This window comes from Haemorhous mexicanus, chromosome 1 (genome assembly GCF_027477595.1).
Source record: "Haemorhous mexicanus isolate bHaeMex1 chromosome 1, bHaeMex1.pri, whole genome shotgun sequence".
In the NCBI taxonomy this organism is placed as follows: Eukaryota; Metazoa; Chordata; class Aves; order Passeriformes; family Fringillidae; genus Haemorhous; species Haemorhous mexicanus.
This window is the reverse complement of record NC_082341.1, coordinates 82,475,189-82,494,716: the sequence shown is the minus strand read 5'-3', so window position 1 is coordinate 82,494,716 and position 19,528 is coordinate 82,475,189. Positions and strand designations below refer to the sequence as shown.

The following is a 19,528-nucleotide window of genomic DNA, read 5'->3' as shown; positions in this document are numbered from 1 at the left end:
AGATCAAGCAACATTTTAACAGATGTCAATCATACAGACTGTGCTCAGATTAAGCAAAACCATAACAAAAGTGTTAGTGACACTGTTGGCCCAGAAAGATTTTGCACATGAAAAATGAAACATTTTCTACTGTCCCAGGATTGTCAGCTTTAATTTGACAGCAAACCTTGTTTTAAAATAATGAAAAGTGTTCTGGTGTTCTGGAAAAATAAAATTCTGTATCCAATGTGCAATGTCTCCTGATGACCATATTGCAGGTGATCACTTGTCACTGCTAGAGATGCTTTGAAGAAGGTGGCTGTCACAGTTCATCAACTTTCTCAGATGAAGGAGAGATTTTCCCTTTTGATATCAAGAAAGCTGAATTTGGGCAGCCACCTCCAAAGACGTGACTCAGTCAGAAGGTACTGGGTAGCAGGGATCAACTGAGAAAGAGGGAACGAGATGTAGAGGAATACTAAAAAAAAAGCAAAGCCAGTGTCAGGAGCTGCAGAGGCAGGGAAGTGAACGTGGGTTCATATTGTGGCAGATGGGGACAGAATATGAGATAGGAGCCTGAGAAAAAATAAAGGAATCTAGGGAATTAACCTGCTCTTTCATCAACTAGTGCTACACCTGATAACAGACCAGTTAACATGCTGGAACACAGTCTTGGTGTGACTCATGAGCACAACTCTGGTAGACATCTGCTCTACAAACACACTGAGTGGCATGTCCCTTGATCACTTTTGCTGCTCTGTTGCCTTGATTCACTTCCCCAGTGGCTGATTCTAGCCAACAATCCATCCACTCACTGCACAGTTCTGCAAACAGAATGGCTGGTAAGTGACCAGTGAGCCAGCCTTGGAGGAAAGACTTCACATTTCTTGCTCCAGCTGCCGTTCTGTTCATCAGCTTTAAGTTCACTTATTTCTGTCTGTGTATCCACAAGAAAATTTTAGCCTCACAGCCACTCAGTATGTTTCATTTTATTACCTTTGGATAGTGAAAAATTGGTGTTTGAATGCTATTTTTATGATGGTGATGCTGAAGTTTGTAACGTGACCTTATAGTAATGCAACATTGCAATTAGAAATTATTTTCCTTAAAATATATTTCATGTGCTTGTTTCCCCCCACCAAAAAACTAGCAGCACTTAAAGACATGCATTCAGTTTTAAAGCAAGAAATTTTTGAGTTCTAGAAAATATATTTCTAGCAACTTACTTTCACTGGCTGAATAGTCCTGTGGATCGAGTATCCCTGATTCCTGCAGTGATCTAATACAGGAGTCCACCAGCTCCAGACCAGTGGTGAGCTCATCTTCTATATCCTTCTGACCATCTGTAATGAAATTAGCAACATAAAAATGTAAAAGAAGGCCAAAAAGGTAAAGCCACATACAAGACAAAAGTTAAAACCAGTTATATACGACTAAGCATTCACAGCTGATGAAGGAATGGAGGCCACACATTCCCAGGACACTGGCCATACTGAAAATTGTGCCATCCTTTGAAAGTGTGGCCTTGGATTAATAAAAACAAAATGAGAATATTTAGGTCTAGTAGTAAAAAAAGCCAGAGACACATTTAGCAATGCCCCTTCTCCAAACTCTACTTAGTTTCAGTGTACTTTTTGTCAATCCTAAAACTTTTGCCAAATCTTGGCACTTTTAAAGTACAGTTTTCACACACCAGCAATGAGAAAAAGCACACAAAAACCCCAACAAAAACCTCCATATACATCGATGTGCTTTTCCCCTCAATCTTCTTTAGGTAAAAATGATCTTTCTGGGAGAGAATGTAAGTAATACATATCTGTAGATAGGTACATTACCTTGTGTTTGCCAGTGAAACTGCTCTTCTGTTGAACTGGAAAGAGAAAGAAAAAAGTGATCAATTTAAATTAAATTGTTTTGTAGTGTGCTATGAATATTCAGATATAAATCTATTCTGAAGGAAATGATTTAAGAGAAGAACACACTTAAGAATAAAAAACATATTTAGAATTCATAATTTTATATATATTTTAATTAATTACTTGTACATCACTGACTCAGCTGGAGGGAAGCATCTTTATTTCTTTATCAAGTAATTTGAATCATGAATAGAAATTGGCCTCTTAGTCTTGATATACAAACTACACTATTTCAAAAAAAATTAGCATTCTTCAACTTTTTGGATCCTTCCATTTGTCTGATTCTCCATGTTTATCAAGAAAATTATAAATTGCTTTCTCAAGTGAATAATTACATGTGATTTCTAAAAGAAATTATGAGTCCTGGTTCTACTGATCATTATGTGCATTTTTATATTATTCAAATGTGCAGCCAAGTTAATTCAATTGGCCTACACGGGAGAGTAAATTTAGATGTGTTTGTGCTTCCATGTACAAGCACTTAAGCAACAGAAGGTCTTAATTTTAAAATAATGAGCATGCACACCAGAGGATGGGTTAGGTAGGTGTTTTTTTTTTTTCCCAAGAAAATGAAAGATACAGTCAAATGAATGATAAAATAAATTGTATATTCAATTAGGCAATAACTACACTTTCCTCCTAGGCATGTTCTGTTTACGCTTCAATATAGGTCTTTCTCACATGACAAGAATACAAAAAGGATTGAAGTTACTCAGTACTACCCATTCTTTTGGTAACAGTGAACTGATTATGACACCCATGACTGAAAGATTTTTCTGTACATTTTTGTAAGATACTTATAGGGGAGAACAACATTATCTGTTGCATCCATAAGCTAAAAAAAAAAAAAAAAGGAAGAAAAAAACAAAGACTGAAATTATTTTAACTTTTCAACAATTATATTTACTTTTTCATTTATTTTCTGATGTTGAGACTAAATGCTCTCTTGGATGAATAAAAGGATTTAAATCTCTAATTGTTTTCCCTTTTCCCAGCAGATTCTGGATCACTTATAATTGTATCAGTATACCTCCTACTATCTATGTTCTGAAAAATAGTAATGTAAATGAAATTAAATGCTTCCTTTTGAAGGTCTATTTTTACAGTAAAGAACTTGTGTAAATTATTTACCAGTTTTGATAGTGTTAAAAAAAAAGAATTATTGTCTAATTTACATAAAAATAGTTCTAAAAGAACTTTGAATTTCTACCTGGCATCATAAATGTTAACATGGCAAGTTCAAATCTATACATCATCATAAATTTCCTAATATCTATGGTCTGTGGTTTATATTGACTACAGTAGTGAGATGTTGTAGATTAAGAAGCCAATCCTTGGATGAGATAGTGAACTAAAATTCTTGCATTCAAGTCCACTGAAATTAACAATATTGAAGATAAGTATTGCCAGAGTCCTCAGACAAAAAATAATAACTGCAAAGTGCTGAACTGGACGAAATTACTTTAATTTAAATTACCTTTGAAATGAAGTCCTTGTGGTGACTAGGGACAATGACTTTTTTTGAAATAACATTTTTTCCAATTTAACATTCCTTTTGTCTGATTTTCAGATGTACTAAATAACTGCAGCTTCATCTGACACACTGGGACTTGAGAGCAATCTTCCCTTCTGTCATTAGCACAATCCATAATAAGTAATGTACTACTTTCCACTCCAAAGTCCCTCTTCCAGTATCTAGATTTCTTTGTGATAAATATCACCTCACCAGCCAGAAAAATGTAATATCTCAGGTGGCATTCTTTCTGGCAGAATGAATTACTAGATATTGCTGGCAAGAACACCATGATGTAAAAGCCTATGCCACCTCATCCAAATAAGTTAGAGTAGAAAATCAAGTTGTGCATAAAGAGTGAATTACCACTTCCAGGAATTCCAGCTTAGCCCTTTCTAAGTAGCAAGCTTGTACAAATTTTAACAAAGGTCATTATGTTCAATGAATCACTTGTGGTTGATTCATAGTAATCCCCAATACCACTTGTCTGACTTCCACAGAAACACTACAGTATCCATATTAACCTCAGGATCACAATGAATTTTTACTACATTTTGATTTTTCCAATTTTAGTCACGCTTCTCCTCACCAGTACTGTAATGGTCTTCCAATAAATAATGTATTTTTTTAGAGTCATGATGGCAGATCCACTATGAGAATTTTTATCCAAATGCTACCTTTGTATTCAACATGTGGAACATGAACCAGGCTGAGCAGGGCAGTGGTGAGTCCCCATCCCTGGAGGTATTTAAAACATGTGTAGATGTGAAACCTGGGGACATGGTGGACTTGGCGGTGCTGGGTTAATGCTTAGACTCAAGGGTCACAAAGGTCTTTTCCAACATAAAAGATTCTATGATTCTTAAAGTTGTATTTGCTCCTACAAAGATATCAGTATATTCTGGTATGGAAAGAGTTTTCCTTAGTTAAATTCATGTTCTTTAGCTTTTTAACAAACCAGTATAGTTGGATATTGAAGTTTCTTGGTTGCAATTCAATGCCAGAGCCTTGCAAACAAACATTCAAAGGGTTTCACTAGAAAATTTCATTAGAATTTGCCATAGTTTTAATCTAAATACTCTTTATTTTTCCTTTTTCCCTTTTTTTAACTGAGCTTCCCCTGCTTTTGGCCTGAAAAAGATTCCTGACTGAAGCAACCTGACTTGTTTGTGCAGGAAGCCTTTAGGCTGTCACATGACTGTGGCAAATCTGGTTGAGTGAATAAAAGGGCACACTTTTCTGTCCTTTTCTTTCAGGCATTTCGCAGCTGCACAAGAGATCAGTGCAATATACTTTTGATGCATAGTTACATCAAATGAATGAAAAGACAAAAAACCAATAATTAACAGAACTATTATCCTAATAAATTTTTTCAGCATGTTCAGTGAAACGTATTTTTGCTTCATATTGTTTTATAAAGAAAAAAATGCATTACCAACCACTTTTCTGAATATTCCTATGCCTCATTATGTACGTTTGCAAATGTTAGTATCTTTGACTGAGGAAGATGAGCAATAAAATTCTTTATCAAGCTGTTCTGAGGTATGGTAACCTGAGCCCACCTTTAGAGTTTGAGGAAGAGATTTTAACCAGAACTATATTAGTATAGCATTAGAAAATCCTAGCATAAAAAAAACTACTGATACGAGAACTCAAGCAGGTAGAATTACTACGTACCTTAACCCAAACTCAGAAGAATAATTGTAATTTATTTATTCTTTTATTTTTGGTAGTCATTGCATCCTGTTAATACTTCAAATGTTCTAGGTACAAATAAGACTACTGTTCTACTTAATTCTACGTGACTTACAGAAGGAATCCTCTATCACTATTCAACTATGCAAAACTCCATTCTTCTAAGCTTATTATGCCTTTGGAAAATGTATTAAAGGAAAATCGCAAGGAAGTTGAATAACTTAAGAATGAGAAGATAATGCTAAAATCCAAACAAATGAACAAAACACTAAGAAGAACACTGTTATATGTTTAGTTCTTGATGTTAGTGTTTAAGCTAACAAACCTATCTTCTGTAAGGATGCACTACATTGTGCTTAAAGCTTTACCTTTAGTAACTGCCTAGGAAAGGAAATATTTCAGGAAAATTGTTTTACCTCCCTAGGCAAGAATAAGGAAAGGAAGCATCCACAGAACAGTCATCTTGATTCCAGCTGAACTCACACATTCCCATTTCTGCACAAATGTCATAAAAGCAGCTAAGCAGTGAGAACCCTCTGTGTGTGCCCTTGCATATGGGGAGGGCGAAAGGCATATTCAGCACGCTGCAGGGAGCTCATTTTGGGGAGCATCACCTGGGGAGCTCTACTTGCCTCTGCACAGTGAGGGAACAGCAGCAGCACAGAGCATTGCAAAAACACAGATTTTCTACAGCCGGCTGAGGATGTCTGACTATCACCAGCAGCTCTGTATATCAAGTTTATCCCTTTTCAGGCACAAATAGAAAAATCCCAGACTGACCTACAGTTTGTCCATAAACAAGCAACAAACCAGGCCTTAGGGAGCCTTCATTTTTTCCTGTGCCTCAAGTCAAGTTAAACAAGAAGTGGGCGCCCCTTCATGATGGACTTGATAGGAATCCACCATGATAAGATCAGCCAGCACCTGCATAGCAAGGTGAGTTACAGAAGACCATCAAATGCCTCTCCCAGCAATTTACAGGAGTCAAAAGCAGTTTTGGTGGTGTAGCAGTGAATGCTCCACGTGACACCAAAATAACGCTCTCCTGGACAACAGTCACCAGCCATATTTCTATTAAAGCAACCAAAGTCCTCAAGGGAGGTAACCCAGAGGTTACATGGGGAATACTACTGAGTATTTTGGCAGAAGGAAAGCTGCCTAAAACATCCTCAGACTCTGTTGCTATTAGGGCTTGTACAAACACGCAAAGATTCACTTCCAAAGCAGGTGCTGGGAAGCAGCAAGGGCACCTTGGACTCAGCTGAACTCCTAGCAGGTGGATGTGTGCCTGTGGCACTGGCAGCAGGGACAATGGAAGGCAAAGGTAAGTTACACCAAACCCCAGCCCAAGAGACATTTTGCACACTAGCTGGCCACAGCAGTACTTGCAGCATCACTTGGGTTTAGTTTGAGACATTACATGGCCTAACATGAGACCAGGCCCTCTTCAGAGGAATGCCTTGATATGTTCAGAACCATTCAGTGCAAGAAGGAGCTCCACTGCCCTGCACACACCTCTCCAGCAATAGTATTTACTATGCAGCCTGCAGAAATTCATTGTTCTTATCACATGCACCAAAATACATCAGTCACATGCACAGCAGGCCAAAGCATTCATTGCCTTGCTGCTCCCCAGAAGAACACCACAGCAGAGAAACTCACTCCTTGTTGGGAAGGGAGGTAGGTTTTCTTTCATTCACTGTTTCTGGCACACTCCTTGCTTTATCACTGAGCCTGCATACAGGCTGCCAGGACAAATTCAAACTTTTGTATTCCTCTAATTATCCAAGAAGTGTTTGTGTGCCTCTCCTTTGTGTGAAGTCATTCAGTTTACAGTTGTCACTCATTTTTTGAAAAAGTGCTATAGCTATCTGCTACACCAAAATATTTTTCTTGTTTTCTAAAACAATTAATGAAATTATATCCACAACAATTAATGAAATTACATATAACACTACTGTAGAAAAGCTATGAAAGGATTTTACAAGGACTTGTATCAGCACATGATCTTTTAAATTATTTCTACAATGGAGCTACACAACCATTGTTGTATATAATTACAGGCAGATATTTTCTCATTGATTCTAATTTTTTTATTTTGTTGGGGAAGGTGGAAGAAAAGCATTCCAGAAGCATTTCACAAAAAGCAAGGAGGCTGAAAAACTATATTCCATCTAAAGCAAAGGAGAAGCAAATATTAAATCAGCAGTACATTTCAGGTTATCTGCAAAATAATAAACAACTTTTAGGACCAACTATCTGGTAGGGGAAAAAAAACAACTTAAGAATAAATTTTACATTAAATAATCCTGCAAAAAAGTACCAACTCTTCAATAAATTGCCATAATAAAAAACAACCCTCAAGAGCAACTTTTGGGTTTTGAGGCCAATTTAAAATAGCATCAAAATCTATGACATTGGTAGGCACTCCCTTCACCTCTATAAATGTGACACTGTAGGCTCTCTCAAATATTGAACAGCACTCTATTAGTCAGCTGTGGTATCAACTTGGCTACCCTATCAAGGAGTCCTTTTTTTTGATGTTCCAACAAACCTCATTCAATTCCCTGCAATGATCCTGGAAAATGAAAAAAACCAGTCCAACAAACCAAAATAAACAAACAATACCCCCACAAAACCACACATATTTTACTGATGGCTGTTCTCTTGTACCTTGGAAATTTCAAACTGATTTTTAAGATGATGACAAAGTTCTTAGCTGCAGATGCCAGGAAACCATTCAGGTGGTTAATTTCCAACTTTATTAGAATAGCCTCACTTCAAATTCCTGCAGGGAAAGAAAACTGTCTAATTTTTTTCATAGAAAAATGATTGTTATTCCCGAGGTTTTATGAAATCAATAGCAGAACTTTGTGGCTGTGCTGTGAAAGTTTTGTACTTCTTTCTAATGATACAGGGAAATATTTGCAGCCAAATTTCCAAACGGGTCTAAAAAATCAATGCTTCCCTCTACATTTAATACTTGCAGAAATTTGCAGACATGATTCTCCTTTAAAAAACAAGTTTAAACTGCTCCAGTCCTATTTATATTCAATTTCCTTATGCTGATTGTGCTTAATAAAACTGTTCTGTTTCTTCTTATTTAAATGTGATTTAAAGTTCAGGTGTTCACCCCTAAGAACACTGTTCGAGTACACAGCAAGCATGGAAAGGCAGCAGCAGCCTTGCATTCCACACATGCCCTGCTAAAGGGCTTGCAAAGCAGGTGCCAGAGGCTGTTATTTAATGGACAAAGCATAACACAGCCTGTTTCCCAGTAGTTTTTGACCATCACTCCTGAAATGGTCTACAAGAGCATCAATTGTGGTAAATTTTATTTTGTTACTGAATTAATTTCACACAGACCAAACCCCCAACACCCATCTACTTCAGTTTTGAATGAACTTGGTCACCTAGGGAGAGAACACTTGCTAGTTCACTTGCAACCAGCCAGTTTCCTTTAGCTTCAGTTCTGCAGACAGACCTGGCATGACAGTGAACACAGAGAATCCTTTCAGAGTGGAAGCCTTCGAAGCTCTGCTGCTCTAACGAAAATAATTTAGAGGGCAATAGGTACTTTTTGTATTTATTTAACTTAAACTTGGACACGATAACAACATTAGGGAAACAAGCACCATGTGATTGTCCTGTTCTCACTCTTCCCCTGATGTTCCTTTCATGCCCTTACGCATTCCAGCCAGGATACTGGGCTAGATAGACCCCGGTTTTGAACCAATACAGCCACTCTTCTGTTCTTATTTAGAGAAGCCAACATCAAACCAAATTACTTAATTTTGTAATTTCCCATTATTAATTAATTAAGAAAAAGGATGATGGTTCACAATAAGAAGGAATTAGCTCAAGGCTAATTCTGTTAGTTCTTCTGGTTTGCTTCAAACCTATTTTTATTTGAGAAAAGAGCTCAGTTCCCAAATTGAACATAGCTACACAGGAACACATTTAGAAGAGAATAGAATTAGAATATTTCAATTGCAAGGGACCTACAATGACCATTGAGTCCAAATACCTAACCATTCCAGGGCTGACTGAAGCTTATAGAGCAGGTTATTAAGGTTCATTGTCCAAAAGCTTCTTGAACTGACAGGTTTGGAGCCTCAACCACCTCTCTATGAGCCTGCTACAGTGTTTGACCACCCTCTTGGTAAAGAAATGCTTCTTCATGCCCAGTCTGAACATCCTCTGACACAGCTTTGAACTGTTCCCAGGTGTGCTCTGTCTCTGGATCCCAGGGAGCAGAGCTCAGCTCCTTCCTCCCTCCTTCACCTCCTCAGTCAGCAATGAGCTCACTGGTCAATTTTCAATTTTGCCGCTTCTGCACAGAGCAGTTTATACAGCAGTGTACTGTGATATTCCTTCAGTCCCAGTGGTGGTATTTGGATCTGATCCAAACCCAACAAGCATCTAAAATAGAATCAGAAATGGTAAATTAGAGAAATCAATAGTGGATAGACAGAATCATTTCTGCCCTAAGGCAAAAGAGCAGTCTGGTGCCTAAATCACACCACAGTCTATCAGTACCCATAAAACTGCTCTTCAGGCATGCTTTATTGACAACATGGCATAAAAAGCAGAATAGTTGTTGCCATGCTTTAAAGAAAACAGTACCATGCCCTAAAAGATAAAGTGAGGTCTAGTTTCTTCTTTCCCTCCTCCCTCTTATTCCAAAAGTTTAGCTTTTAAAGCACTTGTGCACAATGTGATGGGACCAGTTATAATATTTTGTGAGAAATCAAAGCAGTGATTAAGTTCAATGTAACCGCTGGGCTATCTCCTGTCTTTCCTATTGAAACCTCTAACCTGTATAGAAAACAATATATTATTTGGTTAAGAAACTCCATTATAAAAGACAACACCACAGCTACATTTCCTTCACACCAACTTTTGAAAGATGCCTTCAGGGAAAGTGTGCAGATAGTAGCACTGAGGAAAGGTATTTTCCCAGTGGAGCAGAAAAAGGTACTGAAGACCAAGAAGTGAGAGTGAATTTCTTTTAAGGTGCCTTAAACAACCTGTGTCTTCATGCTGGGTAAGAAAACTTCAGTGAACATGAGATTGATTCTTTTCTGAGGCACATAGTTCCCCATGCATTGTATGATCACTGTGGTTTGGGTGTTAACTCAAACCATGGATGCATGGAGACCACCACTTAAAAATAAGAATTACAACACATTTTTTCAGTATATTTTTGGTTCTGGTCTTTGGTACCATAACATTCATTTCCAAATAAATATGGTGTAAAGCAAATGAAATTCCTTTAAGGAAACCCACTTCAATAAATGAAGATATTACAATATTTTTTTTCCTAGGGACAGCTAACTGCTAGAGCAGGTAAAAAAGACACAGGTCTAGTAACATGAAGCTCCTTGTCTTCTAAATACCAACAAATTGCACAAGGATAACCCTTCTGCAGAGGATTTAATCCTTAACATGAAGATCAATCCGAGAGCCTCATGCTGACCACTGTTTTAGGTAAATTATGTACAGTATGATCACACTTTATATGACTATTTCAGCTACAATGTTTGTTCTGTGTTGTCCTTGGTAAATAATAGAAAGGGATTTTCTCAATTTTTAGGTAAATTATGTAAAGTATGATCACACTTTATATGACTGTTTCAGCTACAATATTTGTTCTGTGTTGTCCTTGGTAAATAATAGAAAGGAATTTTCTCAATGTTTTGAGGGGATGATTCATTTTGAATTCAGCAGTTCCTAAGGGAAATAAAGCAGACAGAAGCCAGACAGCCTCTACCTTGAAGAAAGTGTACTCCATGCAGGAAATTCCCAATACATGCACACAGAGCCTGTCACTGTGTGAAATCACACATCACAGCCCTTCCCAGTTCTTCTCCCTTACAGCCTCTTCACATTAGCTTCACTCAGCTGCTTCCAAGAAACCTCCCTTCACAGGGCTCCTCACCTTCACCTCTTTCGTTGTAAACAATTCTTTCCTTTTCTTTGCATTCCTTTTCCCCTCTACAGAAGAAAATATAGAACCAGGATGTTTCTTTTTATTTAGCTACTTCCTTCCCTGCAGCTTATGCCTGCTGGAGCCAAGAAGCAAACTCCTACTGTGCCTGCACAGCGGTAGGAAGGTCCCTCTAACTAACAAAGAACAGTCTCAGTGTCAATATATTGTCTGAATTTGGCACTGAAGAGACTGCATGGTGGTCACCCACACCTTATAGGTTGTCTTTTGTTTCTCTATTCTCCACCAGATGTGTGAACATGAAACACTCCCATGAAACAGAAGCAGATTCCGCAGGAAGCAGGAAATTTTGTTGATCTTTAAGGGAGAATTTGGCAACATTTAGTCCAGTCCCCACTTAAAGCTGGGCTACTTTCAAAGTACTGTTCCTGGATGTAATGCAGCAAGGCATGTGGGAGACTCCCATCAGTATTCTACTGTTCAGCATTTTTTAATTATATTTTTTTAATAGAGAAAATAAAGACTGATAAAAGCTGTAATCAGAAGAATTTGGTGAATTTACATGAAAGAACTGAAATCTGAGAAGGGAGCACCTGGCTTTTATAATTTAGCATGGCTGAAGAACAGGAGAAAAAGAAATAGTCAGAGGAAGCACATGTGGGAAAAGGACAAACAAGTTCAAGCTGGCCACTGAAATTTTTGATGGAACTTTTAAAAAGGTATTAAAACATCATGGAAGCAGCCAATCCCACACAATTTGAGTTGAGATGTGAAAAGTAGTCTCACTCTGCTCTTAGAAGGTTGCTTGGTAAGTTTAGTAGAAAGAGCCGATATTAGTTCCAGCTTCAAGGAGCTGGAGGACAGCCCAGGATGGTGCCTCCAGTTCTGTATTTGAAATAACCTTAATCTGTGCTGCTGGCAAATTGATGGTTGTTACAGAGCAGTATCCACACATAACTGAAACCACCAGAAACACAGGCAAAAGAGTTTTCTAGAAGCAGCCAGTACCAAGAAAAATGTATGCAAGAACTGACGAGTGGAACATTTACATTTCAGTGGATGAACATAAAGGCAACAGAAATCTACTTCCTAACTGAAAATGTTAGATGAATGTAAAGGTAATTGGGTCTGTTAGGTGGGTGATAAGCAGCTGGATCAATCCATGAAAAATTGCTATTGGTTTATGATTTTAACAACAGGAGTGAAAGTTCTTATTTGTAAACTGTCTGTTTGTATATAGTGTTGACAAATTATCCAAGTAACTGAAATGACACATGGTAATAACAGCTATTTAGCTATATGGATAACCTTTAATCACACATTTATTACTGAAAATGACTAAAATTATATTAATGCAAGCTGACAAAAAGTAAATGTAACCTTTAGACAGATTGGGAATATTGCTGTAAGCACAGATTCTTCTTATTCTGGCTTTTTCCACCACTAAGGTGCAAAGGGGAAAACAAGAATCAGTTCCCTATGAAAATAGTATTTCTTCCATTACTAATTGCCTACCAGAAGAAATACAACACAGGAGACATGACACTAGTAAAACCAGGTCCATAGGTCAGACATTTAGCACAGACAGATGTAAGAAATATGCTGTATTTTTTTAAAAATTATATGCAGGCATTAAAAAAAAAAAACCTAAAGAGAAAAAGGTGATTTTTTTTTAGAAAAAAGAAGAAAATATCTTACAGATATCATACAAGCGATGCTGAAAAAAATATTTTCAATAGACAACTGAACCAATCCTTTGAAGTTGTTTTAACAAAAGGATTAAATCGTCTTTCTACTTATATATTCTTTACATCCAGAACATGAAGTCTCACAAGATAGTTAAATATTAAATCTTTTAATTTAATATATAATCTACACATTTCAATACCAAATTACTTCTGTTGCAATTACTTTGCAACAAAACTCTACGTCCTGATCCAGTCCCAAAGGTTTGCCAACCAGGCAAGCCGTGAAGGGATGTACTCTAGTAGCCAGAGTTAGACTAAAACTCTGATCAGATCCAAAACAAGTGCTCAGTCAACTTTGGAAATTCTACACGCAACTTCTTTGTTCTTTTTGGCTTTTCTATAACCTCTCTATTGCTCACTGTCTGCATATAGAAGAAAGTACCAAATTCCCCATCTGCACCTATTACCATGCAGCTGATATTGCTAGAGCTGAATTGCAAATTTTTTCCCAACACTTGTGGCCTGTTTTGGGCAATCTTACCAATACTCATGAAAAACAAAAGCCTACCCTTTAATTCCATATCAATGCTCCATTAAGCTGCAAAAAAGACCATCCTTCTCTCCACTAAATGGGGAGACCAAAGCAGAGTGTAAATTGGACCAGTAGTGAAAGCCATCTGTTACTTATTGCAAAGTTTTCCAACACAAATGTGGCAAATATTAAAGAAGTGACTATATTCCCAAATACTACAGGTTCTCATGGTGCATTAAAAAAAAATGGAGCAGGCTTAGCTATATGCTTTTATCACTTGTAAATATTTAGGAGACCAATTAGTCTGTCATTTATGGTAGCACTGAGTTCATATCTACGAACTTTTTCAAAAAAGAATTCAATTGCTGAGATGGCTTGTTTGATAAAACAAAATTCTACCTACTGCAGTCCTCAAAGCACTTCAAATTTGAAAGTTGTAAAACTTTAAAGTATTAAGATAGGGCAGTGATCCTCACCCTGTGCACAGGACCATCAAATACTTTCTGTAAACCCTGTACAATTATGCAGAAATATGTTAAACTATATTTGGTTAAATAAAATCACTACTTTTCTCTGCTGACTCTGCTGAAACAGAAGACAAGGGAATGAAACCCAGACCTCAAATAACTAGCTGAGCTTTCCATTGGCAGATACAATTCTTTGAAAGTTCTTTGGTTTAGTGAAAAGGTTACTGAACCGTAAGAAAATTGAGTTCTTGGCTACCTATGCAAATCCCTCTCTAGGATGCCTCAACATCACTTGTTCAAAGCAATGAAAATTCTTTCTTTCCCATGCCATGTAGATCCAGAATTCTGTTAGTTTTCACTAAAGCTCATGCCACTAAGTAATATTTTCCTCTTAGTGCCCATCTAAATCACCATGTTCCATTTCAGAAATACTACATATACACAGAAGTTACCAGCTTTGCATTCATTTTAAGCTTTCTTTAATTACACTAAATGAAGCTTTGAGGGGTTCTCAACTGAGTTAGGCCATCATTCGCTAACTCTCTTAGCTTCTTCCTCTTTGAATATCTTAATCTAGGCTTAAAAGCTGATTGTAAAATTCAGATTTTATATTACTTATTCAGTGCATCTTGGAAATAGTCCAATCAAAAAGCTAAATCTGTTCTCACTGCAAAACAGAGCTAACATGAAAAGCAAGGAAACCAATTTTTTTTTTTCCTCTCTGAATATGAATCACATAAAATCTGTTCTAGACTTCACAAAATTAATTTTTCACAGTTCAGAAATGCTAAAGCTAAGAGCTGAAAACAATAATTTTGCTTAAGAATGCAATGAGTTTTGTGACCATTTTGAAGAAGAACAGTATTTGCAAATTAGCTTCAGGGCTGTCAGTGTCAAGAGCAGAGACAAATCTTTATTGCCCATCATGTAGCAAAACCACTGGTCAAAGCCGGATCAATGAGTGCTGGCTGGGAGGCATTCCTAGCCTTCCACTGTTAAAAATGTAACTAGATCCTAATGGGTTTTTTTTTTTGTTATTAAAAAAAACAAACAGTGAGTAAGCAAAAAGTTTGTAAAGAAAACATATAAAGACCCACTGATAAACAAAATTCTAACAATCTCAATTTCAACAATTTCTTGTGTTGAGAAATATAGTTCAATACAACCCTGTGCACAACAACTGGATAGTTGAGACTTCAATACAAAACAGCTTTCTGTTAGGATGGACTGGAATAGAAGTGACCTGTACAGAGAAAAGCATTATATCTGGCCTGTTTTCAACAAGAATGGTGTTCTACTCAGGGATAATGGTAAGGAGAAATTTAATAATATCTCTATACCCCACAATGCACTATATTTTGTCCAGTCCCTACATGAAATAAGCAGATGTAATCACACATTTTGTTATTCCATGAAGCTGGGGGCGGGGGGGGGGGGGGGGGGGGCAGGGCAATTTCTAAACAGACATTACAAAGTATCATGCCTATTTACTATTTAAGAAAGAAGATAAAAAAAAATCAAAACTAACAACTCAAGCCTAGGCTGGCTTCCAAAGTTAAAAATTTGCTAGTAATTTAAAAGGAAAAGAAGCAAATGCACTTGCTTTTATTAAGGTTTCACAGAGCACAATTTCTTTCACTGAGTAAAAAGAAAAAAAAAAAAAAGGAAAAGTAGATCTAATACATCTGGAATTCCATTGGGCATTTGACCCATTATCAGATGACATTGCCAAGTTAATAGCTTCAAAAAGAAACTGAGAAACAGTACAAGATTCAAACACTGTGCATAAAAAGAGCCAGACAAGAGACAATTGGCAATGTAAAACTGAAGCTGAGCAAGGGAGACACAACCCAGCATTCTCCAAAAGTCAGTCTTGGGGGAATACAGTTTTCCAAAGAAGTATGCAAAACAAATTCAGGCAGTTTGAAAATGATGCAAGATCAGTACCTGAAAAAAGGTCTTAAAGCAGTCCTTTGGTATTAGATAAGACTGGACTTCTTGACCTCTCTCTGAAACGAAATACTACTAAAACTGCATGTGAAATTTCGGTGATGCAAACTAATAGCGGCCAAAAGTTTTCTGTCCTATTTTTCTAGTCACTCTTTTCACCACTGAGGAAAAGAAAAATTTGAAAACCTGTTCTTCTACAGCACTATGAGCCCATAACACCTTTAAAATTTCCATATTACACATAAAGACTGCCTTCCCAAGATTGACATGCTCTGTGAAGTCCTCCTTACAAGAGCAGAAGCGCTTTCAAGAAGTAATACATAATTAAAATAACCTACACAAGAATCCAGGTTGCACTCCATCACCAAATGACTCCCCTGTGTGCCAGGTCAGTTCCAGACAGCTGCAGAGCACAGAGCTGGAGACACTGACAAGAGGTGACCTTGGTATGACAGCCAGCACCCTCACCTGCCTTTTCACAGGGTGAGCTGAACTGGTGCTGGGTGAAATCCAGAAATACCGAAGCGCATGAGCGAGAACATCATCAGTAGTAGGAGAAAAGGATTGAGGATTCCCTGGTATGTCTATGTGAGGAAAAGCTCTCCTACGGCACACGGTGTTTGTACACATGGTGGGTGGCCTGACTGTCTAGTTAATTCCTCTTCACTCCGACCCAAAACTTCTATGTCCCTGCTACCCAGCACCTGTACTCAAAGAGATGTATTTCTGAAAACCTTTAACATGAGTTCCTTGGGTTTTTTTTTTTAGATTTTGTTCTGTTTCCTTTTTTTCAGAATTATTATCTCTTCCTCCCATCTCCTGCCTATTACAATAAGCATTAATGGAACCTGTGAAAAGATCAAGCACACCAGAATCTGAAATACTATTTACGCAGTGAATAAATATATTTATTGCAAACAATTAATGGATCTTTTTATTTCTTCCTAAGCAGATTTTAGATTCAGATTTTACTCACATTAGTAGGAATTGAAGAAGGTAGATTACTATGCAAGTGAGGTTGTCTATAAAACATGAGATTAAAAATGTTGGTATATTAAGCAACTTGATTCCAAGCACACGAAGCAGGTATATTTGCACATACCAGTACTTAGATTCAACACACAGATTTAACTCCTGTAAACCCAGAGCCAATGCTGCCTAGAAAAAGCATGTGTTTTTTTTCTGGCTTGTACAGTGTGCTTGGCATTACTGCCAGTGTCCTCCTAACCAGGACATTGTATGTAAGAAGGTCTGGCTGCATTTAAAATCCAGTCTCAAATTGCATTGCAGACAGGGAAAAGAGAAGGTGAATGCCATCCCCATGTTTGCTTTGAACCTGTGAAAGTAGTACCTGGAGTCACTAGGACAGCAGAAACAGCAGACCATGATACCATCTTCCCAGGGACGAGTTACATTTTCAGAAATGTATTTGAAAGGAAAGGATTCTTTCAACACTTCTTCAGCTGAAGGCAATGAGACATATGTGGCATCACCTGAAAACCAATTGAAACTTGTGACCAGAAACCTGCCTTCACAGAAATTCACTCTTTGGAGTGCTGACATAAGATATGCATGTGGCAGATAGGGTCACCCTTCTCACAGCTAGAGAACAACCTGCAAAGCAAAAGTGCGCCATCAACTAAGTGAAAGGCTATCTTACATAAGATGGGCACCTTCCCCTTTCTCCTTCAAGCCCTTTGTAAGTGTTCATTTGAGCAAAAAAACTCTTACTTCTGGGAAAAAAAATAAATAATTCATTGTCAGTGTATAACTAGCTCAGGACACTTGGCATAATTGCTATGTGTGGCAAATTCAGCTTTATGGGAGCAGCTGACCACACAGTTATTCTGTAGTTTTCACTTTTTTCCACAAGGCTCAAGCTTTTCTGTTAATCCAAACAAATTTTTAAAATCAGCCCCATTATTTTATGAAAGCCTTGACCACCTGAATGAGCCCATAAAAAGCCAGGCCCTACGATGATATGGATTACACCTGCCCTGAATTCAGCCTTTCTCCATATCCCCCAATGCCCCAGTCCTATTTTACATCAAAAATGCCCCAGCAGGAATCTGTGTCTAACTTACTGTATCAGAGCCATCAGCCAAGGGTGATCACAGCTCAGACACTCCACTATTGCCACTACACCTTTCTGAGCCTATCACACTGACTTCAAGTGCATTTCCATTTCCTTCCTGCTCAGTGACAAACTGAACATGGTAAAAATGCTAAGCATTGCAGTAGCCAAATAATACTGCCTTCCTTAGGAGTACAAACTATTCTCAACTTCTCAGGCAAACAGACTAGCCAGAGTTGGGACACCTTGTTGGTCCCACTTGTGTACCAGCAGGTGATCCGCTTGACAGCCACACTCTTTGGCTGCAGAACTTACAGGCTGCTAGACCTGTCAGAAAACTACTTCCCCTACAAACTGGCCACGTCTATGTTGCAAGTTCTAGACATACTTACAGCAGCAAAAATATTTGAATAATTCTATAAGACTAGAATATGACCCAATCAGTAGCTAAGAGGTTTATTTTTGTTTTATTTATTTATTTAATTAAAGAAGCTACTCTCACTCCTCACATCACAGTGTGAATCACATTTAAAATTAATTTACCTTATAAATATTCCAGTCAAACATTTTTTCTATCCTTCTCTGACTTCCATGTTTAAATTCTATTCCACCATTTTATCAATTTTCAGCTTTAATGTTGTGAGTAATACTTTGATTTTTACACAAATGGATTACTGGATCCACAGCTGTCAGTACAATTACAGCGAAGGACTTTGTAGCCTAAACAAAACTACAGAAACATTTAAATAGAACCTACTTAAATGAATAACCAATAAACATATATTCCTGGTAAAAATAACATATTTCCAGGGAGACAGTTATTAAATATGTTTTTATTGTCCATTAAGTATGAAATTTGAAATTGCTATCTACTATATATAGACATATGTAGAAAACAGATTAGGTACTGTGGCAGTAATTTTATGATGCTATTATCTCCTAAAAATTTGATAAAGCAATACATAAAAAGACATTTAAACAGAATGAGGTATGTACTTAGGGATCAAATACAGATAACAGTAAATTTAGGAGATGTTACTTGTGTAAGGTAGAAGAGGAATATAGTGAAAATCAGAAACACGTGCTAGAGGTTATTTGCCTCCCAGTGAGCCAGACCCAAAATTAATACATTTGATGCTCAAAATGAAGCCAAAATGAGGCCTTGCATCTGAAAATGCTGCATTTCTACAGTATTCATAACTAGACTCACCTAGGTTTCCAAGCCTAATATCCTTTACATCTGAACTGTTATTTTGTAGCCCCTTGTGAGGCTACAGGAAATTAAGAAGTGTTCTTTTGTTGTTTGTATACAGCACATAAACTCCCTAATATATATTGCCTCTCTTCATCAATTCAAGGGAAAGGCAGCTGGGTGAAAATACCACATGAATTATATCAGTGTGGAGATGAGCATTTTGAGCATCATAATTTAACTGTGTAGATAACAGGACAGAATGCAGCCTCAGCAAGTTTAGAGATGATGAAAAATTGTGAGAAGTGTTTGAGAGACAAGGGGACTGTGTTGCCATTCAGAGAGATCTCAACTGACTGAAGACATGGGCTGACAGAAACCTCACAAAGTTCAACAAGGGGGTAAGGAGGAACAATCCCACCAGTGCAGGCAGGGATCTAACCAGCTAGAAAGAATCTTTGCAGAGAAGTCCTTTTGGGTAATAACTAGCATACAAACCAACATTGTGACCTTGCATTAAAAGGTGGCCAAGAGGACCCAGAGCTGTATTAAGAAAATAATTTCCAGTGAGC

General features: G+C 37.4%; 1 protein-coding gene across 2 annotated transcripts in view; it reads right to left on the bottom strand.

The window, feature by feature from the left end:
• The window catches only part of CTNND2 (catenin delta 2), a 638,318-nt gene that overhangs the window by 300,256 nt on the left and 318,534 nt on the right, over positions 1-19,528 (bottom strand). For both annotated transcript variants that reach the window (XM_059854664.1, XM_059854675.1), the window contains exons 4-5: positions 1,815-1,849; positions 1,206-1,322 (exon numbers count right to left, since the gene is read on the bottom strand). In XM_059854664.1, the coding sequence (XP_059710647.1) occupies positions 1,206-1,322; positions 1,815-1,849 (152 nt within the window). The remainder of the gene's footprint in view (positions 1-1,205; positions 1,323-1,814; positions 1,850-19,528) is intronic.